Source organism: Boleophthalmus pectinirostris, unplaced genomic scaffold (assembly GCF_026225935.1).
Source record: "Boleophthalmus pectinirostris isolate CB_2022bp ecotype Guang Dong unplaced genomic scaffold, ASM2622593v1 HiC_scaffold_23, whole genome shotgun sequence".
NCBI classification, from domain to species: domain Eukaryota; kingdom Metazoa; phylum Chordata; class Actinopteri; order Gobiiformes; family Gobiidae; genus Boleophthalmus; species Boleophthalmus pectinirostris.
The window spans coordinates 18,564,539-18,581,384 of NW_026571207.1; the positions used below are offsets into that span (position 1 = coordinate 18,564,539).

The window sequence follows — 16,846 nt, forward strand, 5'->3', positions numbered from 1 at the left end:
TTATTAACTTCAATGGCAGCACATTTTTTTATTGTCTCTAAAGCAGTTTTACAGAAATCTGAAATCCTTAGATTAAAGAACCTACACAAAATTGATTCTTGTGGGCTTTTACTCATTGTTACTTCATCATAAACATACCTGGTGTTTTATTTGTTTTTCTTTCACAAATCTTTGATTCTTAATCTTTTATTATTAGTCTGTCTACATCTCCAAAGCTGAAAATGCTCGGTTCCACCTTGTGATATCATGAAGTGGTAGTTTTCAAGTTAACAGCTACCTTTTACCTTTAGTTCAGAAGAGATTGGTAATTTTAAGTCTGATGTAATTTAAATGATTATTGTGAAGATGTATGGAGTTTAAAAACACAGTGGAACCTTTCCCGTATTACCACATGACAGTGTTTTCCATTTGATAGAAGAACTCAGCCTATATATGCAGGATTTGTGTGTTAAACAAAACACAACTCCAGGTAGGTTTTTGAAGAGGAAACAAAATTATAACATGGATTAGAAAAACGTAATATGGGCCCTTTAATGTTTAAAATATTCCCAAATTGGGGTAAACTTAGTACTGCTTCCTGTGTGGTTTTCAATTACAAAAATAATTGTATTGGATAGCAATTTTCAATAATTGAATTTTCATCAATGTGTTGGACTTTTTATGTTAATATTGACTTGAATGAAAATAGGATGGCTCCAATATAACATACAATTATATATATATTACTATATATTTTTCATGTGTTCCCACAAGTCAAGAAGTCTTCTTGTCACAAATGCATCCTTAAAATCAAGCTAATGGCACTTTAATAATAAACACAGCAGGTTGATTATTTTTCTGTACTCATAACCTTTAAACACAAAGTCCATTATAATACGCTTTTCATTTCACTTTGGCTCAGGAAGTGAATACATGGTTGCTGCCAATTTACCCCTAAAACAGAACTGACAACTATAATGAATCACGTTTCTATTGATTCTGTAGATAATTAAATTCTTTGGCATTTGTCCAAAGTGAATGTTTTGTGGTTTTTGTATTTTAATATTTATTTTTTTTACATTTACTATCCTGCGTGTTGCTCCACTGTTTTCTTCCTCTTATGGTGCAGTTGTTCAAGGAGGAGCTAACGCAGGTGAAGGAGGGCATGAAGCACGTCAATGACCTGGCACACCAGCTGGCCATTTCCGATGTTCATTTGTCCATGGAAAACGCACGCGCCCTAGAGCATCTCAACAGCAGGTGGAAAGTGCTTCAGGTATAGTCTACAGATATCTCTCTGTTCGGCTGCAAGGGTCTCCAAACTGTTAGTATGGATGAAAAAAAGAAATGAAGGATTGACTGATGGCTATTTTGCCTCCTCACCTTTTCTGTAGTGACATCATGTTGGGGGTATTCTCCATGTATTTCTAATGGTAAAATGTTACCGTAGTGACACAATACACACATTAGCACATTAGCCATATCAGCCAAAAAAGTTTTTGTCTGAAATTTCTAGAAAAAAAATAATTGATTTAAACAACATATTTTCAGGAGCCTGTGATCAATGCGAGCATTCATGGTCCTGTTTAGGTGTTTGACGGCTGGTTGTAGTTCCAACTAAGTCAATTCTTTTGTGTCAGATTGTGTTAAAATAAAGCTCTGAAAGTTTAATAAAGCCTCAGACAGTGTAGACACTACAGTTAGCATCATACCTCCAGGGAATGTTGATGAAATCAGCTCCAATATATTATTAGGCTTGTTTTTTACTCTCACAAACGTCGCGCCAAAATGCTTGTAAATTAACTTGTATGTATGTGTTGTATGTGATTTTAGTTCATAATATGAAGTTTGACCACTTAAAACTTGGGCAGATTTAGCTGGAGTTTTAACTACTGGAGTGATGTTAGAGGAACACTGTGCACAAATGTTGATACAAACAAAAAATGGACAACTTGTTTTTGTACCTACTGCAGATGTCTAAAATCCACAGCCATACTGTTTTATAATTTTTATTTTTATATAGTACTGGCATACATCATCTCCTCAAAACCTGGAGCAAACTTTTCTAATCTACATTTAATCAAAAGTGTTACAAAACTAAATTATATTAGGTCTTCTGTTCAGGTTAATTTTGACCATGTAGAAGTAATTGTTTGAAATAATCCATCAATATCAGTTATGAGCTAAATAATAGTGACTATGACTTTTGCCCTAATCGAGACACCGTTTGTATTGTAAATATATTCAAAATATTTGTTTAGGTCACTATGAAAAATTAATATCTCATTTCTTTCTTTTGCAAGAGGCGGCAAATAGTAAAATTGTGCAGATAAAATACTTTCTCCTCTTCTGGGTTATACTGAAATGAAAATAAAATAGTCATATTTGTAATTGCATAAAAAGCTGGCTTGTGGACCACTGACGTCTAAAGTAGGTTATAGCAGACATCAAATATATAGTGAAGGCACAGAGGGCCAACTCTTCAGACCATCACATATTTCAGTCACTGAGCGATCCTTCTTGGTGGACTAATATAATCTTTATCCTGACATTTAACAGACAGAGCGACTCAATCAACTTAACTCAATCATGGAGGAGGTAGTGGGGATATGTCTGCCATAACTTTCACCTCACTTAAAGTCAGATACAAAGCACCACTGCTCAAATCTATTTCTGTCACAATCAAATATGCCTTTCCCTTTGCATTAACTGCATCACGTACTTCAGTTGTGACTGTCCTTAGCCAATGTTGATAAAATATTAGGACCATAGCGATTAACACTTTAAAACAAAATATTATATCTGTAATGGGAAAAAGTCTTCAAAATGGGCATATAACAGAAAGTTCAGCCCCATTAATTCCTAACCTAGCTCACGCCAGATTGATATATGTGGCCCTATGATAGTTCTGCATATCAGTCTGAGGTGGCTCTCGCTAAAAGCATTTGGAAACAATGATTGGAGCATCGAAACAAAAACTTCACATTGACTGGTGGAAAATTCACAGTAGTGGAACAAGACGAAAAATAAAACTTTAATTACTCAATCGAGTTGAGAGAAATGGACATGTGGCTTACCTGTCAAACAAACTTGTCTGTATTTCTGCTAAAATATTCTGAAGAGACACATAATGATGATTAAAATATGCACTTTATTTATTGAGTGGTGATTTTTCACATGAAGGCAAATTTTACTCGGTTTCAAGATTTCAGTTTCGGTTTCTGTGCATGTTCTGTTGTATGTATGTTATGGGAGTAGACTGAAATGAGCAAACACATTATATTACAGTGTCTAATTTTAGTTCTAGGCTTTTCTCTTTCAGCAGCCTCTGTAGTGCTCAAATGCTACAAATACTCACCCTCAGCTTTCACACAGTCTGCATTCACATGTCACTTTACAAACAGCATTGCATGGGCAAGCTTCGCTGGCTCTGATGTCGATTCTATGGTTCCTGTCTGTCGTGCCTTCTGTAATAATATAACACCATGACATTGTAAACCATGGAAAATATGTAACTCTGTTTGTTCAGATTATAGTTACATTACATTATATTCAAGGCTCAGTTTTTTGGTTTAAACATAATTTTGAAATTGTTTGAGCTCAAGTCACTAAACTATTTTGTGTCAAAGCTGAAGAATAACAACAACAAAAATGCGACCATTGTATTGTATCGGTGGACTGAATACAGCGCTGTGGTGTAAGGATTTCATTGTTGTGAACCTTGTTTTTCTGATCTCTAACAAATCAAATCAGTCTGGTGTGTCCTCCAAGTGAATCTAATGGATTGTTTGGCATCTCCTCGCACTATTGTCAATACTTCTTTTGAAACCTCACTATAATTGACATACTCAGAAGAAGCCACCTTTATTTTGATTTCTTATGTTGGTCCATATTACGGCAGAGGACTATGTTCAAAGCATGTTTTCATCTGGATTCTGAAAAGGATAGTATTTTTCAACATGGACACTTGATGCTTTAAGGCCAGGTGATGCTCAGTGTGTGTCTGCTTTAATAACACCATTCATTTAGTTTATTTTTGTTCCTGTATCTTTTTCGTTAATAGTTCTTCTGTTTAATCCTCCTGGGCCTTGTATGTTTTGTGATGACTCATTGGCCATTTCTAAACCCCAGCCACAAATGAATAAAATTGGCTGTACTTGTCCATATGGCCTTGCTGCAGAGAGATATGACGTGGGTCTTTGATTGCAACCTCTGATCATGTTCTCTGCTTTTGATTATTGTACAGCTGTTTGCACATGGCTCAAATGGGCTTTTATTCATTAGTATAGCTCTTGTGCTCCTAGAAATTAAAGTTTAGAGAAATTTATTTTAGCTGCATGGTAAGCCATTATTATTTCTTTTCATATGAAATCAAAGCCAAGTCCAAAAACCTTTCTATTTGTGCGCAGACGTTGTTTGTTTCATAATTAAAATGATAAATGTAAATCCCAGAAATGTCGTCTGCTCTGTTGATTCCAGGCTCCCCTCACTATTATGAGAACATATTTCTAAATTTGATTTGGTAATATTTGTCAACTGAGGATAATTCAGTCATTAGTCTTCCTTATGGCAGCTTTGGACGCTTGTACAACAAATAGATTGTGCTACAGTCCTCCCTGGCACAATTACAACGTTCTAAATTAATACAAATCAATTAAATCACACTTTTATTTTGGGGAATTAGCCAGTGAGGTGTGAGAAGTGTAATGAGGCTAACTTTGGATGCTCATTGCTGGTCCTAATGAAATCTTAACCTATCCCAACCTACCTGTGTGTAGCATTTACCAGTCCTTTTGAAGATACTCTTCCATTATACTGGTCAGTGGTGTCAAAGTATTTTTACAGTCAGTTCTGCAACACAAACACCATATGCAGAAACTGAACAGCCATTAATGCAGATGACACCGTCAATTGCATAAAGTGCAATACATTAACGTGACTAAAGCTGGACTGATATGTGTCGCACTCTGAATCGAGTTCTACACATTTATCAATCTGGAATGGCCCCCATCAATATTGCTTGGGAAGAGGAGACACTCTCACAGCAGCCCGTCAATCTAAATGAATATGTAGCATCATAACATGTTTCTAACACCTTTTTTGTTGGAAAATAACGTCTGTGCTTTCAGATCAGCTTGGAGTTGTAGAAGTTGAAAACTCAAACATTGCAAAGATAGCATTAAAGGTTGTATGGAGGATTTTTTTTTTGTTTCAAATTGTCAGTGATAGCATTATAGAGATGCAGTAGCCTTGTAATTATGACCAAAAAAAGAGAATAAAAATTAATCAACTCTGGACGTGGTGGGGCCAGCTAAACATTTGCAAATAAATAACGAGACTGCCTCGTTATCTGTTAGCTGATCAAGTTGGCTGTCAGTCAAACTCCGTACGTTTCTAGCATAAGTGACTTGCCTGCGCGCTGCCATTACGTGGTTTACGCAGTCCACAGATGCACAGTTGCTGTTTACTCCACCAACGCAACAGTTCTTAGCGGCTTTTTTGACCTATATCTTCCTCGCAGTTAGCACAAAGTTTGTTGCAATGGCAGACAAGAATCCAGAAGCAGTTAGCCGCAAAAGAAAGTCCGTTTTTGAGGTCGCTGAAAGAAGAAGACAAGGGGAAAAGCAGCGACGCCAAACTAAGGTGATTCTTGGAGATTCATTCCAGCGATGGCGCGACTGAAGCAGACGCAGGGTCTAAAGACTGACGCATTGGTCGCCAAATTACTCCTGGACAGGTCACTTCTGCTTATTATGAAAACTTACTTTATTTCCAAGAGCTAGACAAACGTTTTTCAGGACACGAATGCGATATCCTAAGTCTGAAAACGTAATTTTCAATGCAAAGAAAGAGTCCGCTTGCTGCTGCGTGTTGTAGTAGTAACTTAATTTGCACGGAATCACCCCTCTCTGCACCCCTTACTGCTCCTCTCCCCGCTCCCTGCTCCGCTCTTCTCCCTGCTCCTCACTTCTTCTCTGCGCACGAAATGTCCGCGCACCCCCTCTCCCCTTAGTTGTTTACAAGTCATGTGAAGCGATGAGTACTTGTTTTCTAGAAACAAACCTATTTCGGGCGTAAGGAGGAGGCAGGAGGAGGCATTTCTACGTAGGGAGCTGTGGGGGAGGGGGGGTTTCACGCATGCGCAACATTTGAAAAAGGACAAACAGTCGCTGGATTTCTCGTTCCTTGGAAAATCCTCTGTACAACCTTTAATGAAAAATATTAAAATAATCACAAACCCATGGAGCACTAGTGTATGCTGTATTTACTGAGGGAAATAGCATTGGCATTTTTTAAAGTGCTATGATATCAGCTTTGTAGGAGCATGATGTCACTTCTTGTGAGGGCCATTCAGTTAATTCACTGTCACTGTATGTTTAATGATGCACCCACAACCTTAACAGCTCAGTGTCCTTATTTGAACTGAATGCTTGACTTTGTATTAACTTAGTCTCTGCTTCCTCATCACTGTTCTTCAAAGGCATTCTGAGTCCTGCGGTGGGGCTGTAGAGGGAAATGGCACATCATTTATATTCTGCGCTTAAGTAATAGAGAGGAAGCAGGTGGTCGTAGGTCTGCCTGACTCCATTGTGGGGTCTGGTGATGGAGCGCGCTAATGGCACCACTCCTTTTGATTTAACCCTGCGTGTGTCTTTTCAGGGATCCATTGAGGAGCGACTGAAGCAGCTCCAGGACGCACACCGAGACTTTGGGCCCGGATCGCAGCACTTCCTCTCCAGTAAGAACGTTCTTCTTTTGCCAGTTTGAAGTCTACGCCCTTGTGTTGCCCCAATCTGTACCACGCTGTGCCAAAGCGCCGGCTCCCAATGTATTTATAAAAAGGTCTATAGAAGTTGACTTGTGAGTGACTGTGTGAGTTACAGATGGAGTTTGTGTGTTTTTGTCATCACTGATGTTTAAAAAAGTTGGGATATTGAATACTGAACAACAATACAGCAGGTGTTGAGTTGTGTTGCAATAAAAAAATATATTTGTAAGTGTCACAAATAGAAGATCAAGTATAAATATAGGATTTGTTTGTAACACTTTATAATAAACTAACATATAAATAGTGTTATTATTATAAAGTGTTAATGATTTGTTTATATATCACTATTCTTCCACTGTTTTGAATCTGTCATGGTGGACACTCTCTCCTATGAGCAGCTCGACATGTGCCTTGTTTTCCTTGTTGTACCTGCTGCTCTTCAAAGGCTACACAGAAGGGAGCAGGCAGCACACAAATGTGATTTAGCCAGGCCGCTTTATACTGATTAAGCAGTGTTTGTGTCCTCGGTAGCCCCATTGCATTTTACTGTTGTCATGCTGGCTCCAAGGGGCCACAGTGGAGCTTAGACAGTCAAAGTGTAGAGCCAGCTCAGACTAGTGCTCCCCGAAGGAGCGTCTGGCTTTGGCTTTGTTTTTCTCTCAGCCTGCTTGTTTTATGGAGCTGAAGCACTAATGCATAAACACACACTGTCAGCTTTTACGTTCACATACACCTTCTGTGCCCTGTCCAATTTATTTCAGACCAGCACAATACCACCTCCCTCTCTCAGCAGTAGTTATTGATTACTGGTTAGCATCTAATATTGGCTGTCTCATGTACTTTTGTTAAGTCTACCCAGGGATGTTTGAGGCAGTATGGCACATAGCACATAGTAGTGGGTGTGGACCATGTAGTCTTAAATATTATTAACATTATATTTTGACAATCACAAAATATTTTTGTGTTTCAAGATTTCAAAGAAAAAAAAAAACTTCTTCTTTTTACAGTTTGCCCTTGAAGTGTTAGACCTTTCTCCAAACTCTATGCATAACTTATCAAACAGTACTTGGAACAGCCTTTATAGTGCACTGGAACCTCATAATACTGATGATGTGCAGTATGCCCTCTTTAATGCTGTATTGAGTCCCCATCACTGCAGTCTGCCCCCCCTCCTTCCTCTCTCCCTACCTTACTCTTCCTCCATTATCCTCCCTCCCTTACCCTTCCTCCCTTACCCTCCTGTACTGTATCAGTCCAAGCCAAACAGCCTCAGACTCTGCAGCGGGCCCTCACAATAGAGCTGTTCTTCGGGCTTTCTGTGCCTGTTGTAGCGCTGTTAAGAGGCTCTGAATGGACCTGCTATCTGGACAATGTGTCAGGGACCTGGCGCACAAAGGCCTTTCTTGCCAGACATGCTTATTTTGATCCAATATCTTGGTGTTTGTGTGTAGGTTCAGTGCAGATACCATGGGAGCGTGCCATCTCACCCAACAAAGTGCCCTATTACATCAAGTAAGTATTAAAAAGCAAAACTCTATAAAGTCTATAAACATAAAATCAAAAAATGATTAGTAGGCTATTTCTCAAAATAAAATTACAAACTTGATTTCACTACTAAGGAATATAACTGATACACACCACCATGATAATAAAACAGTTTATACAGTATAACTGTACTGTAACAACAAAAATAGTATTTTTTATGTTTATTATTGTTATCTAAAGGGCCCATATTTTGCTATTTTCTGATCTTTGTTATAATGTTACCTCATCACAAACATACCTGGAGTTGTATTTAATTTCATTCACACATATTTAATGTATAAATCCTGCAAATTTAGGTAAGTTCTTCTCTCACACAGAAAATACTTTCTTTCATCTTATGTCATGTGGTAATACAGGAAGCGCTTCACTTTGTTTTTAAACTCCATACATTTTCTGTAGAATAATTTGGATAATTTCAGCCCTGGAATTGCCAATCTCTTCTAAACAAAAGGAAAACTATCACTATATGACATCACAAGGTGGAAAAGTGCATTATGAGCTTTGGAGATGTAGACTGACTAATAATAAAATATTACTAAAACGTGTGAATCAAACAAAACATTTGGTATGTTTTTGATAAGGTAACAACTAGGGATGTAACAATATCCAAATCTCTCGTTATGATATTTTCATGATAAACATCTCATGGTACAATTTTTATTGTGATACTTTGTGGAGGCTAATAAACTGGTAATATGTGATGTTTTCCTCTTAAAAATCCTTGACAAGACTTATTCTAAAGAACTAAAACTTAAAAATGCTTAGAACTGTTATTTCTTCATGTAGTTTGCACTGAAAAGGATCATGGTCTATGTAGTTCTCTCTTTTTTTAGCTATTGCGGCACCATAAGTCTTAATTTAAGCAAAGATACTTGCAATTTGATTTATTGTGATGGTCCACGATATTATTGTGAGAACTTTGACGATATAATATCATGATATTTCGGTAATTGTTATTGTTACAACATTATAACATGGTTTAAAGTTTACAAGAGTCATTTTTGTGTAACATAGGATCTTTAAATCAAGACTATTCTATAACTACTCAGGGAAGATGTTCATATGTCCTTTTTTATTTTTGTCATAAACACATCAAGTTTTAATACTAGTTTCTGTGTTTCTCTATTGGGCTGAACAGAAAAGAAAATACTGGGATTGGTAAAGGACAAACAATTAGAAAACCTTGTTGCTGCCCTATCATTCTGTTACCTGATCTTAGCCACTTTATGCCTACCTTTAATAAATTATTTGTAATTCATTATTTTTACATTCCTGCTTGTGAGATCATGATCATTCAGCTCCCTTAATCACCTGTAAATGAATCTGATTAATCATGTTTGAATGTTTCAGCCCTATTAGATTACATACCCCTCACGGTGGCAGTAGTAACTTAACTGCTCACCCTTTTTGAAGGCCACACGGTTTTGTTATTTTTTTTTTTTTTTTTTTCTTCATATTTGTGCTTTCCAAAACACTTGATGCAGTAATTGAACAAACAACTTCTGTAAGCTTTCCTTTTTGTGCGCGGGTGTTTCATGTTCAGTTTAGGCTTTGAAATTGTTGACAGGCAGGATACCCCACGGACCACTACTGCGGGGACTTTAAAAACCTTTGTACATTTTGACAAACAGCCAATTAAAGGCTCAAGTATTTTAGAAATGTTGCCAGCTTAGTCACTTCCCAAACCTGTGCTCTCTTCCACCTGTCTCACCTGGTCATTTAATTCCTTTTTCATCTTGATCTCAGTGACGCATGGTTCTCCTGTCTCATTTTGCCTTTTCTTTTGTTTTTCTCCTAACAGCCACCAAGCCCAGACAACATGCTGGGACCATCCAAAGATGACAGAACTGTACCAGGCGCTGGGTAAGTGAAGACCATTAAAAAGTCCTCGTATAGTCGTACTCATTGAGACCCTGCTGGGCCCCCGTCGAACCTCCCTCTACTCACTGTGAGACTCCTGTCACACGGCTCATTACTGTCCCTGGATTTGGAGCACCTCGGGGACTACAGCAGGGGTGTCATTAACCTATGGGGCCCAATTTGCCAGCGCTCTGATTGCTTTTTCTTTAGCCTTTAATTAATTGTGATGAAACGACATGATGTGTTGTGGTGATAGTCTGATCTGACACAAAACTAGCAGGGGACTGAGGGAGCGGATTGTACTTCCAGCAACTTGTATGTGCGACAATGTGCTACTGTGTGTGTATACTTAATGGACTGAATAGTGTAGTAAACAATATTAATTCCTAGATAAGTGGCTGATTATTAATTATGAATATTAAAATGGAAATATCAAAATCTCATGTGAGTAATCTGATTTCATGAGTAAACAAGGATCATACAACAACAAGGCAAATTAAAGGTGCACTACGTCACCTGCTTGTTTCTATGGATATATCATTGCTCTGTCTGGAATGTTCCACAGTATGACATAAAACAGGTCTACCTTACATTTATTCAATTACAGGTGGTTTTACTGTTCAAATACCTAGAAAAACAGGCATTCTGACTGTGACCGGGGTTACCTCTCCACAGATCTGACAAGTAACGTGGTCTGGTTTAATCTCCATGAAGTTACAAAGGTTTAATACCATACTGTGAAACATTCCAGACAAAACAATAACATTTCCATGGAAAAAAGTATTTAAAGAACCATCCACCAGAATGCACCTCTAACGTAGCAAAGACAAGGATTAAAGACAAAATGAAATCGAATGTAAAAAATTATGCTTTCACTTTCAAACTCCACTGTTACACTAAAAATCCCCTCATTAATGGAAAACATGGCATGAGGTGTTTTGGATTATCAGATTTAGTTTGTGCTGTTGTTGGATTATTTTATTACTCAAATGATCAGGCATTTTTGGCCATGTAAATGTATCCACTGAAGCATAGCTGTATAATTAGTTGAGTGAATCTAGCAAATAAATGTATAAGATGTAAAAGAAAAACCTAAAAATATGTGTTGCCATTTTCAGTACATATGAAAATAATAGTAATAGAAGTAAAAAGTTGTCAGCTGGATATATTAGTTAATACCATGTTTGGGATTCTACCCAGAAACCTTCTTCAGTTCTGAGGCAAGATGCTGGTAGATGACTGAATATAAACTGCAAAGGAGAAGAGTTTAGTACTGAGGACATTTAATCAAGCTGTTTCCTGCGTAGAAGCTGTATTAAGTCATTATCCTATTCCAGAGCTTAGAGGACAACTTTTTGTAAGGTTTTTTAAGGTTCTTTACTATGGAACACACCTGGATGACTGATACACACATTTTGTGTTAAACATGAAACAGGCTCTGTGCACAGCAGGACACTATCTAGCTAAGAGTCACTTTTATTAAACTATTTATTATTATTAATAAAAAATGTACTACCTAATTATTTTTATATGTAGAATACTTCAGTTTGTGGCGTTGTTGTGATGTTTATTATGCCTCAAAAGTAGCATTAACGTTAGCATTGTACTTTGTAACCGGTGATTTCTGTTGGTGATTGAATTTAATACTACAAATGTGTAGCAGGAGGGTCTGGGGCCTTCCCCAGGGGAATTTTGGACAAACTCTGTAATTTACTGTATTTTACTGCATTTTAGACGTCTACACAGCCACAGTTGAATAATATAGTCTATATTTATTTTTCATGGGTTTAGGGTTTAGTGGTTATATGTCCTCAAACACTACAGGTTTAAGCCTGTAGCAGGACATCTGAACACATGTTTTATCCTGGAGTATTTATCATGAAATACTGCTGAGAGGGTCAGACGCCCCGTGTAGCATGTGTGTGTTGCAGTTACATGCATCTAAGTCTGTAATGCTACAAACTTACTCAGATATACTTTTTTCAGTTAGGGTTTATGAATGTATCTCCGCAAATATGAGGTCAAACACTGATTTATCCCCTGGGTGAGACTCCGAAGGGACCGGGGGGAGGCAGTGCCAGTGATTGTGTCCATGGAAGTATAATATGGTCGTATTTAATCAGATGAGCAAAGATTGTGCCACTCAAAACTGTCAATTGATAGGCCATAATCCCAGACATTTTGGGTTCATTTAGAAATTCCTCACAGATGTTTTTTTGGGTCGCAGAAGGACAACATGTCCAGGAAAAAGAGGATGTCTGGTCATCCCATTTGAGACACAAACATTTCATTTTCTAAACACAAGTGTCCTCCACCGAAGTACTCATTTGATTTGTGTACTTTTTAACATGTTGTCAGTGACATCCACCCACAGCTCCTGGTTCACTGTCTTATCTTTAAATATTTATTCATTTTAGCATGACTAGAAATAAAATTGGACAGGAAGTAGTGATGTAGCACTCTATTGTGCATAGAGCCTATTAAAATAGCTGACTAGTTTGTTAAAAACATCAAAGTGTAAGCATGTGGTTTTTCATATTTGCGTTCAATAACTAGGCATGATGTGGTCATAAATTTAACAACAAACTAAATATATCTACCTCTAACTTCTGCTCAAGTCATGATATGACTATATGCAGATATGAGATCGAGTGCAATTAGTGTCTTGGATAGCGTGACAAACAGTACAGTGTATTCCTCGATGGCATCAGGGAGCGGATGTGAGGGATTGCTTTGTTTTCCCTCATCAGTTCATTTGCTCTAATCTCTTATCTCTCTCCTTCCATTAGCGGATCTGAACAACATCAAGTTCTCGGCATACAGGACGGCCATGAAGCTGCGGCGGGTGCAGAAAGTGCTGAGATGTGCGTACTGGATTTCAATACTGCTACACTTCCCCCTCACTGTAATATCTAATGTTATCAGAATGGATCCATTATGACCAGCCCTACTTTGGGAATATGATCTGACCACTATACAGTCTTTATATAGCCATCTGCTAAAAGCTCGTGCTAATCAAAGTTATTGATAAAGCAAAAGCCAGCCAAAATCAGTTAAGCATTGCATATTTCTCATATTATCTACATTAGGTACTTAAATAAAGTAGATTTTTATCACTGCCCTGCTGCACATCTCTGCTTATTTTTCTTTGGTCTTGGGACGTGGAAATAATATACTGAAATAACATCGACAGAGAGATAGATGGTATGTCATGTTGTCACTGGTATAAAAAAGGTAGTCATTTGAACAGTGTTTTTTAAAATTGCCATCCAGGAAGCCATTATCAATCTGAAACTGATGGCAACTGAAATGTCTCAGCTTCAAAAACATTGTTGACTACCTTTGAAACTTATTCTATCACGGACCACTCCTGGACGAATGACTGATTTTGCTCTCTCATGTTCTCACAAAATCTAATTAAAAGTAAATTATCCAAACAGCAATAGAGAGCAAACTAATTCCTTGTTTGGTTATGATGCAGTCTTTTCCAAGCTGTAATACCACTGGGACTTCCCATTTCACTTATCATTTTAACAACTACTGACTCCAAATAGTCCAGTTTGCCATTGCAAGTACTCAGTGTTACATCCTATTGCGTGGCTGTTTTGTTCTTCAACCTTTTCCCCTGCTTTGTACCTCAACACATGAATGTATAATCACAACTCCACTTTTGCTAAAGCTACAACTGCACCAGCACATGTGAAATAACAAGACCACACCATTCAACTTCTAATATGGTGCATTTAAAATCCCATTGGTGCTTGCTGTTTCGCTTGTGTATTCTCTTATCTCTTCACCATGTTTTCTACTCCAGCTGATAGCACCAGAGTATTTAATTGCCATGATAACTGCAGTACTCTCTGGTCTATGAATGATTGAGCAGCGTCGCGTAAAAGCCAGTCAAAAGTACATTATAGTATGCTTCCTTTCCTGCGTTGAGAATACTAGCCTTATCTCGCTGTCTTATTATCGCACTATCCAATTATACCTGGCGTGGGGCTTTTAGAAGCACTACCAGGGATGGGCCATCAAATTAGTTTTGCTGAAATCAGATTTGTGTCACTGCTCTTGAATCATGCGGTCGCTGCTTAAGTGGGGGAGAGAGGGAGTAGGTAGCTCAGCCAGCCGTGCTCCTTTGGTGGAGGTGAGGGATCCCGCTCCGTATAGTTGGGCGTTTGTCTTACTAAATCGAAGAGTGTCTTTGAAACCAGTGGAATACTTTCAAGCTTCTGCAGGTTAGCTAGCTGTATATAAGATACTTCAAGGCCCAATTTCTGCGCTCTATGAAATTAATCTATGAGCAATAAAGTAAATGGGTTTATTATGACTAGTGCTGCACAATTAGGTTGAAATTGTCCTTTATGTTGTGGCAGTTCTTAAATTATACTGACTGGATGGGAGCACTTTATGTTCTATTGGTCAAATAATATTTCATAGAGTCTAGTCATCATGGGGCCAAAAGATCATACTCAAGCATAAATGAATGCAGAGGATTGTGAGAATAAGGACGTTCATTCAGTATAGTGAACTACAGTCTTAGCTTTTATGCTGTATTCTATATATTGTAAGCATTGTAACCAGATCACACATCAAATGTACTCTCATCTTTTCTGCACTGCACTGCTTGATAATGTCTTGTGTGATACAACAGAAATTAAGATGAAATTATGCATGTATGAAATAATAAAATATGTAAATGTATTTTGTAAATAGTGGCACACAATTTAGCGTTGTAGTGCTTTGAGGGAATTCTTAGTAACTTCCATTTTTTTCATTTTAATAATTCTGTTTTATTCTGCTAACACTTGGGAGATGAATGCAAATAGTGAGGACTGAAATAAATAAACATTACCTGGAAATGTTCTGTTACCAACTTCATGACTGTAATGCACCATTTACCACTTCAACATGTATAAAACTTACTTATTGTAGCTCTGACACCATGTTTTATCACAGTTTATTGTGATAACTCCATTTCCATGTTTAAGGTTGCATTTCTCTTGTTATCTGTGGCAGTGGACCTGGTCGCCCTGGGCAGTCTGTCAGAGGTGTTCCGGGAGCAGGAGCTGCAGCAGCCTGACCATGTGATGGACGTGGTGGAGGTGATCCATGGGCTTACAGCGCTGTATGAGCGACTGGAGGAAGAACGCTCTGTCATGGTCAACATACCCCTGTGTGTGGACATGTGCCTCAACTGGTTGCTCAATGTCTATGACAGGTGGGTGCGCTGAGGATGGTGATAATACTCTCTATAGAAAGTGTCACGGGTGTTGTTGGATGTGTAAAGGTGTAAATAAATAACACTAGGCCTTCTCACGCCTTAGTGTAGTTTGCCGATTCTTTCAACCTTTGTAATATGATTTTACAAAAATCAATGCAAACTTTAATGGTAATCTTGAAAAAAGCACATCATTCAACATAATCATTGTGGTTAAAATGAGTCATTGATTTGCCTTAAATGACTTGTCTGTTATTCTTTGTAATACAATGTTAGGTACTTGCTAAGAAGCTTTTCTTATATCCTGCGTTTGTTTAATGAGTGTGAATGTCAAACCGTTCATTGATATTTGTGACAAACATGTTTTAGGAAGTTATTTGTTGTTTGAAGTGTCTATTCACGTGTAAACGTTGATTAGTACATGTGAACAAAAGTCATTCAGTCTGAAGCAGCTATGTTGCCAGGTCAGGGCTGGCAGCATGGTACCTGTCGAAAAATTATTGTACAAATAATACACTTTAAACTCCTTTTTATTTTATAATTCATCAAGGCTTGTTGGAATGGATTCATATTTTCATATAGTCATCAAAGGAGCTTGTGAATTTCGAAAAGTATCTTGGCAGCAAGTCATTAAACAAGAACAATGCATTCAAATAAATAACAGTGGCTTGAGATCTCAGAAATTGGTTTAGTCCCATAAGTGTTTCATTATGTGTATGTCTGCTGGAGCCAAAAGGTGAGTATGCATCACAGGTTATCAGCCAGATGTGCCAGTACCTCAGTGGGCAAGTAGCTCAGCTGGTAAAGTATTTGCTTACTGATCACAAGGTTGGTGGTTCAAATCCTGCTCCTACAGTTAAATGTTGTTGCTGTGTCTTGCCCCCACTGTCTGTGTGAATGCAAAAAGCACTGTATTAAACTGTGACCATTTACTTTATTCTCAATCAGATCCAAATGTTTGATTTTATGGAATTTTTCAATTGTCATCATGCAATTATACCATGTGACATGTTGCCAAAACACCTATATATATAAAAGTAGGGTAGTGGAGATAAAAACGAGAAAAATTGAAGTGTGCATTGAAACAAACAGGCCTGTGCAATAGCCTCTACACCAGGACATACAGTATAAGTGTAACATCAGCTTTGTGAGGATTATGTTCCCAGCTCTCCTTGTTCTAAATGAGATTGGTGGATGTTAGGCCATCTTCTGAGGACATTATACTTCACAGCACTGGCCTGACTGTCATAAGCACACTTCTTCACTGTCTTTAGTGCTACACTCCTGACAAATATCTCTCACTCTTGCACAGCCCAGCACTCCAGCATCATGTAGCCAGGGATTATTTGTCATTTGCATACATTACATTATTTGACTGTATTAGAGTCATGTAAACTAATAAAATATGACACATGGAAGGAGGGGAACACAGCAGGCACAAAGGTGTTAGAAACTGACAGGGCTTTGTTATTTAA

General features: G+C 37.8%; 1 protein-coding gene across 1 annotated transcript in view; it reads left to right on the forward strand.

Moving 5' to 3' along the window:
- drp2 (dystrophin related protein 2) overlaps positions 1–16,846 on the forward strand; it is a 34,734-nt gene that overhangs the window by 8,384 nt on the left and 9,504 nt on the right. Inside the window, exons 5-10 of the mRNA XM_020923601.2 lie at positions 1,109–1,255; positions 6,640–6,718; positions 8,200–8,260; positions 10,095–10,156; positions 12,943–13,017; positions 15,170–15,371. Of these exons, the coding sequence (XP_020779260.2) occupies positions 1,109–1,255; positions 6,640–6,718; positions 8,200–8,260; positions 10,095–10,156; positions 12,943–13,017; positions 15,170–15,371 (626 nt within the window). The remainder of the gene's footprint in view (positions 1–1,108; positions 1,256–6,639; positions 6,719–8,199; positions 8,261–10,094; positions 10,157–12,942; positions 13,018–15,169; positions 15,372–16,846) is intronic.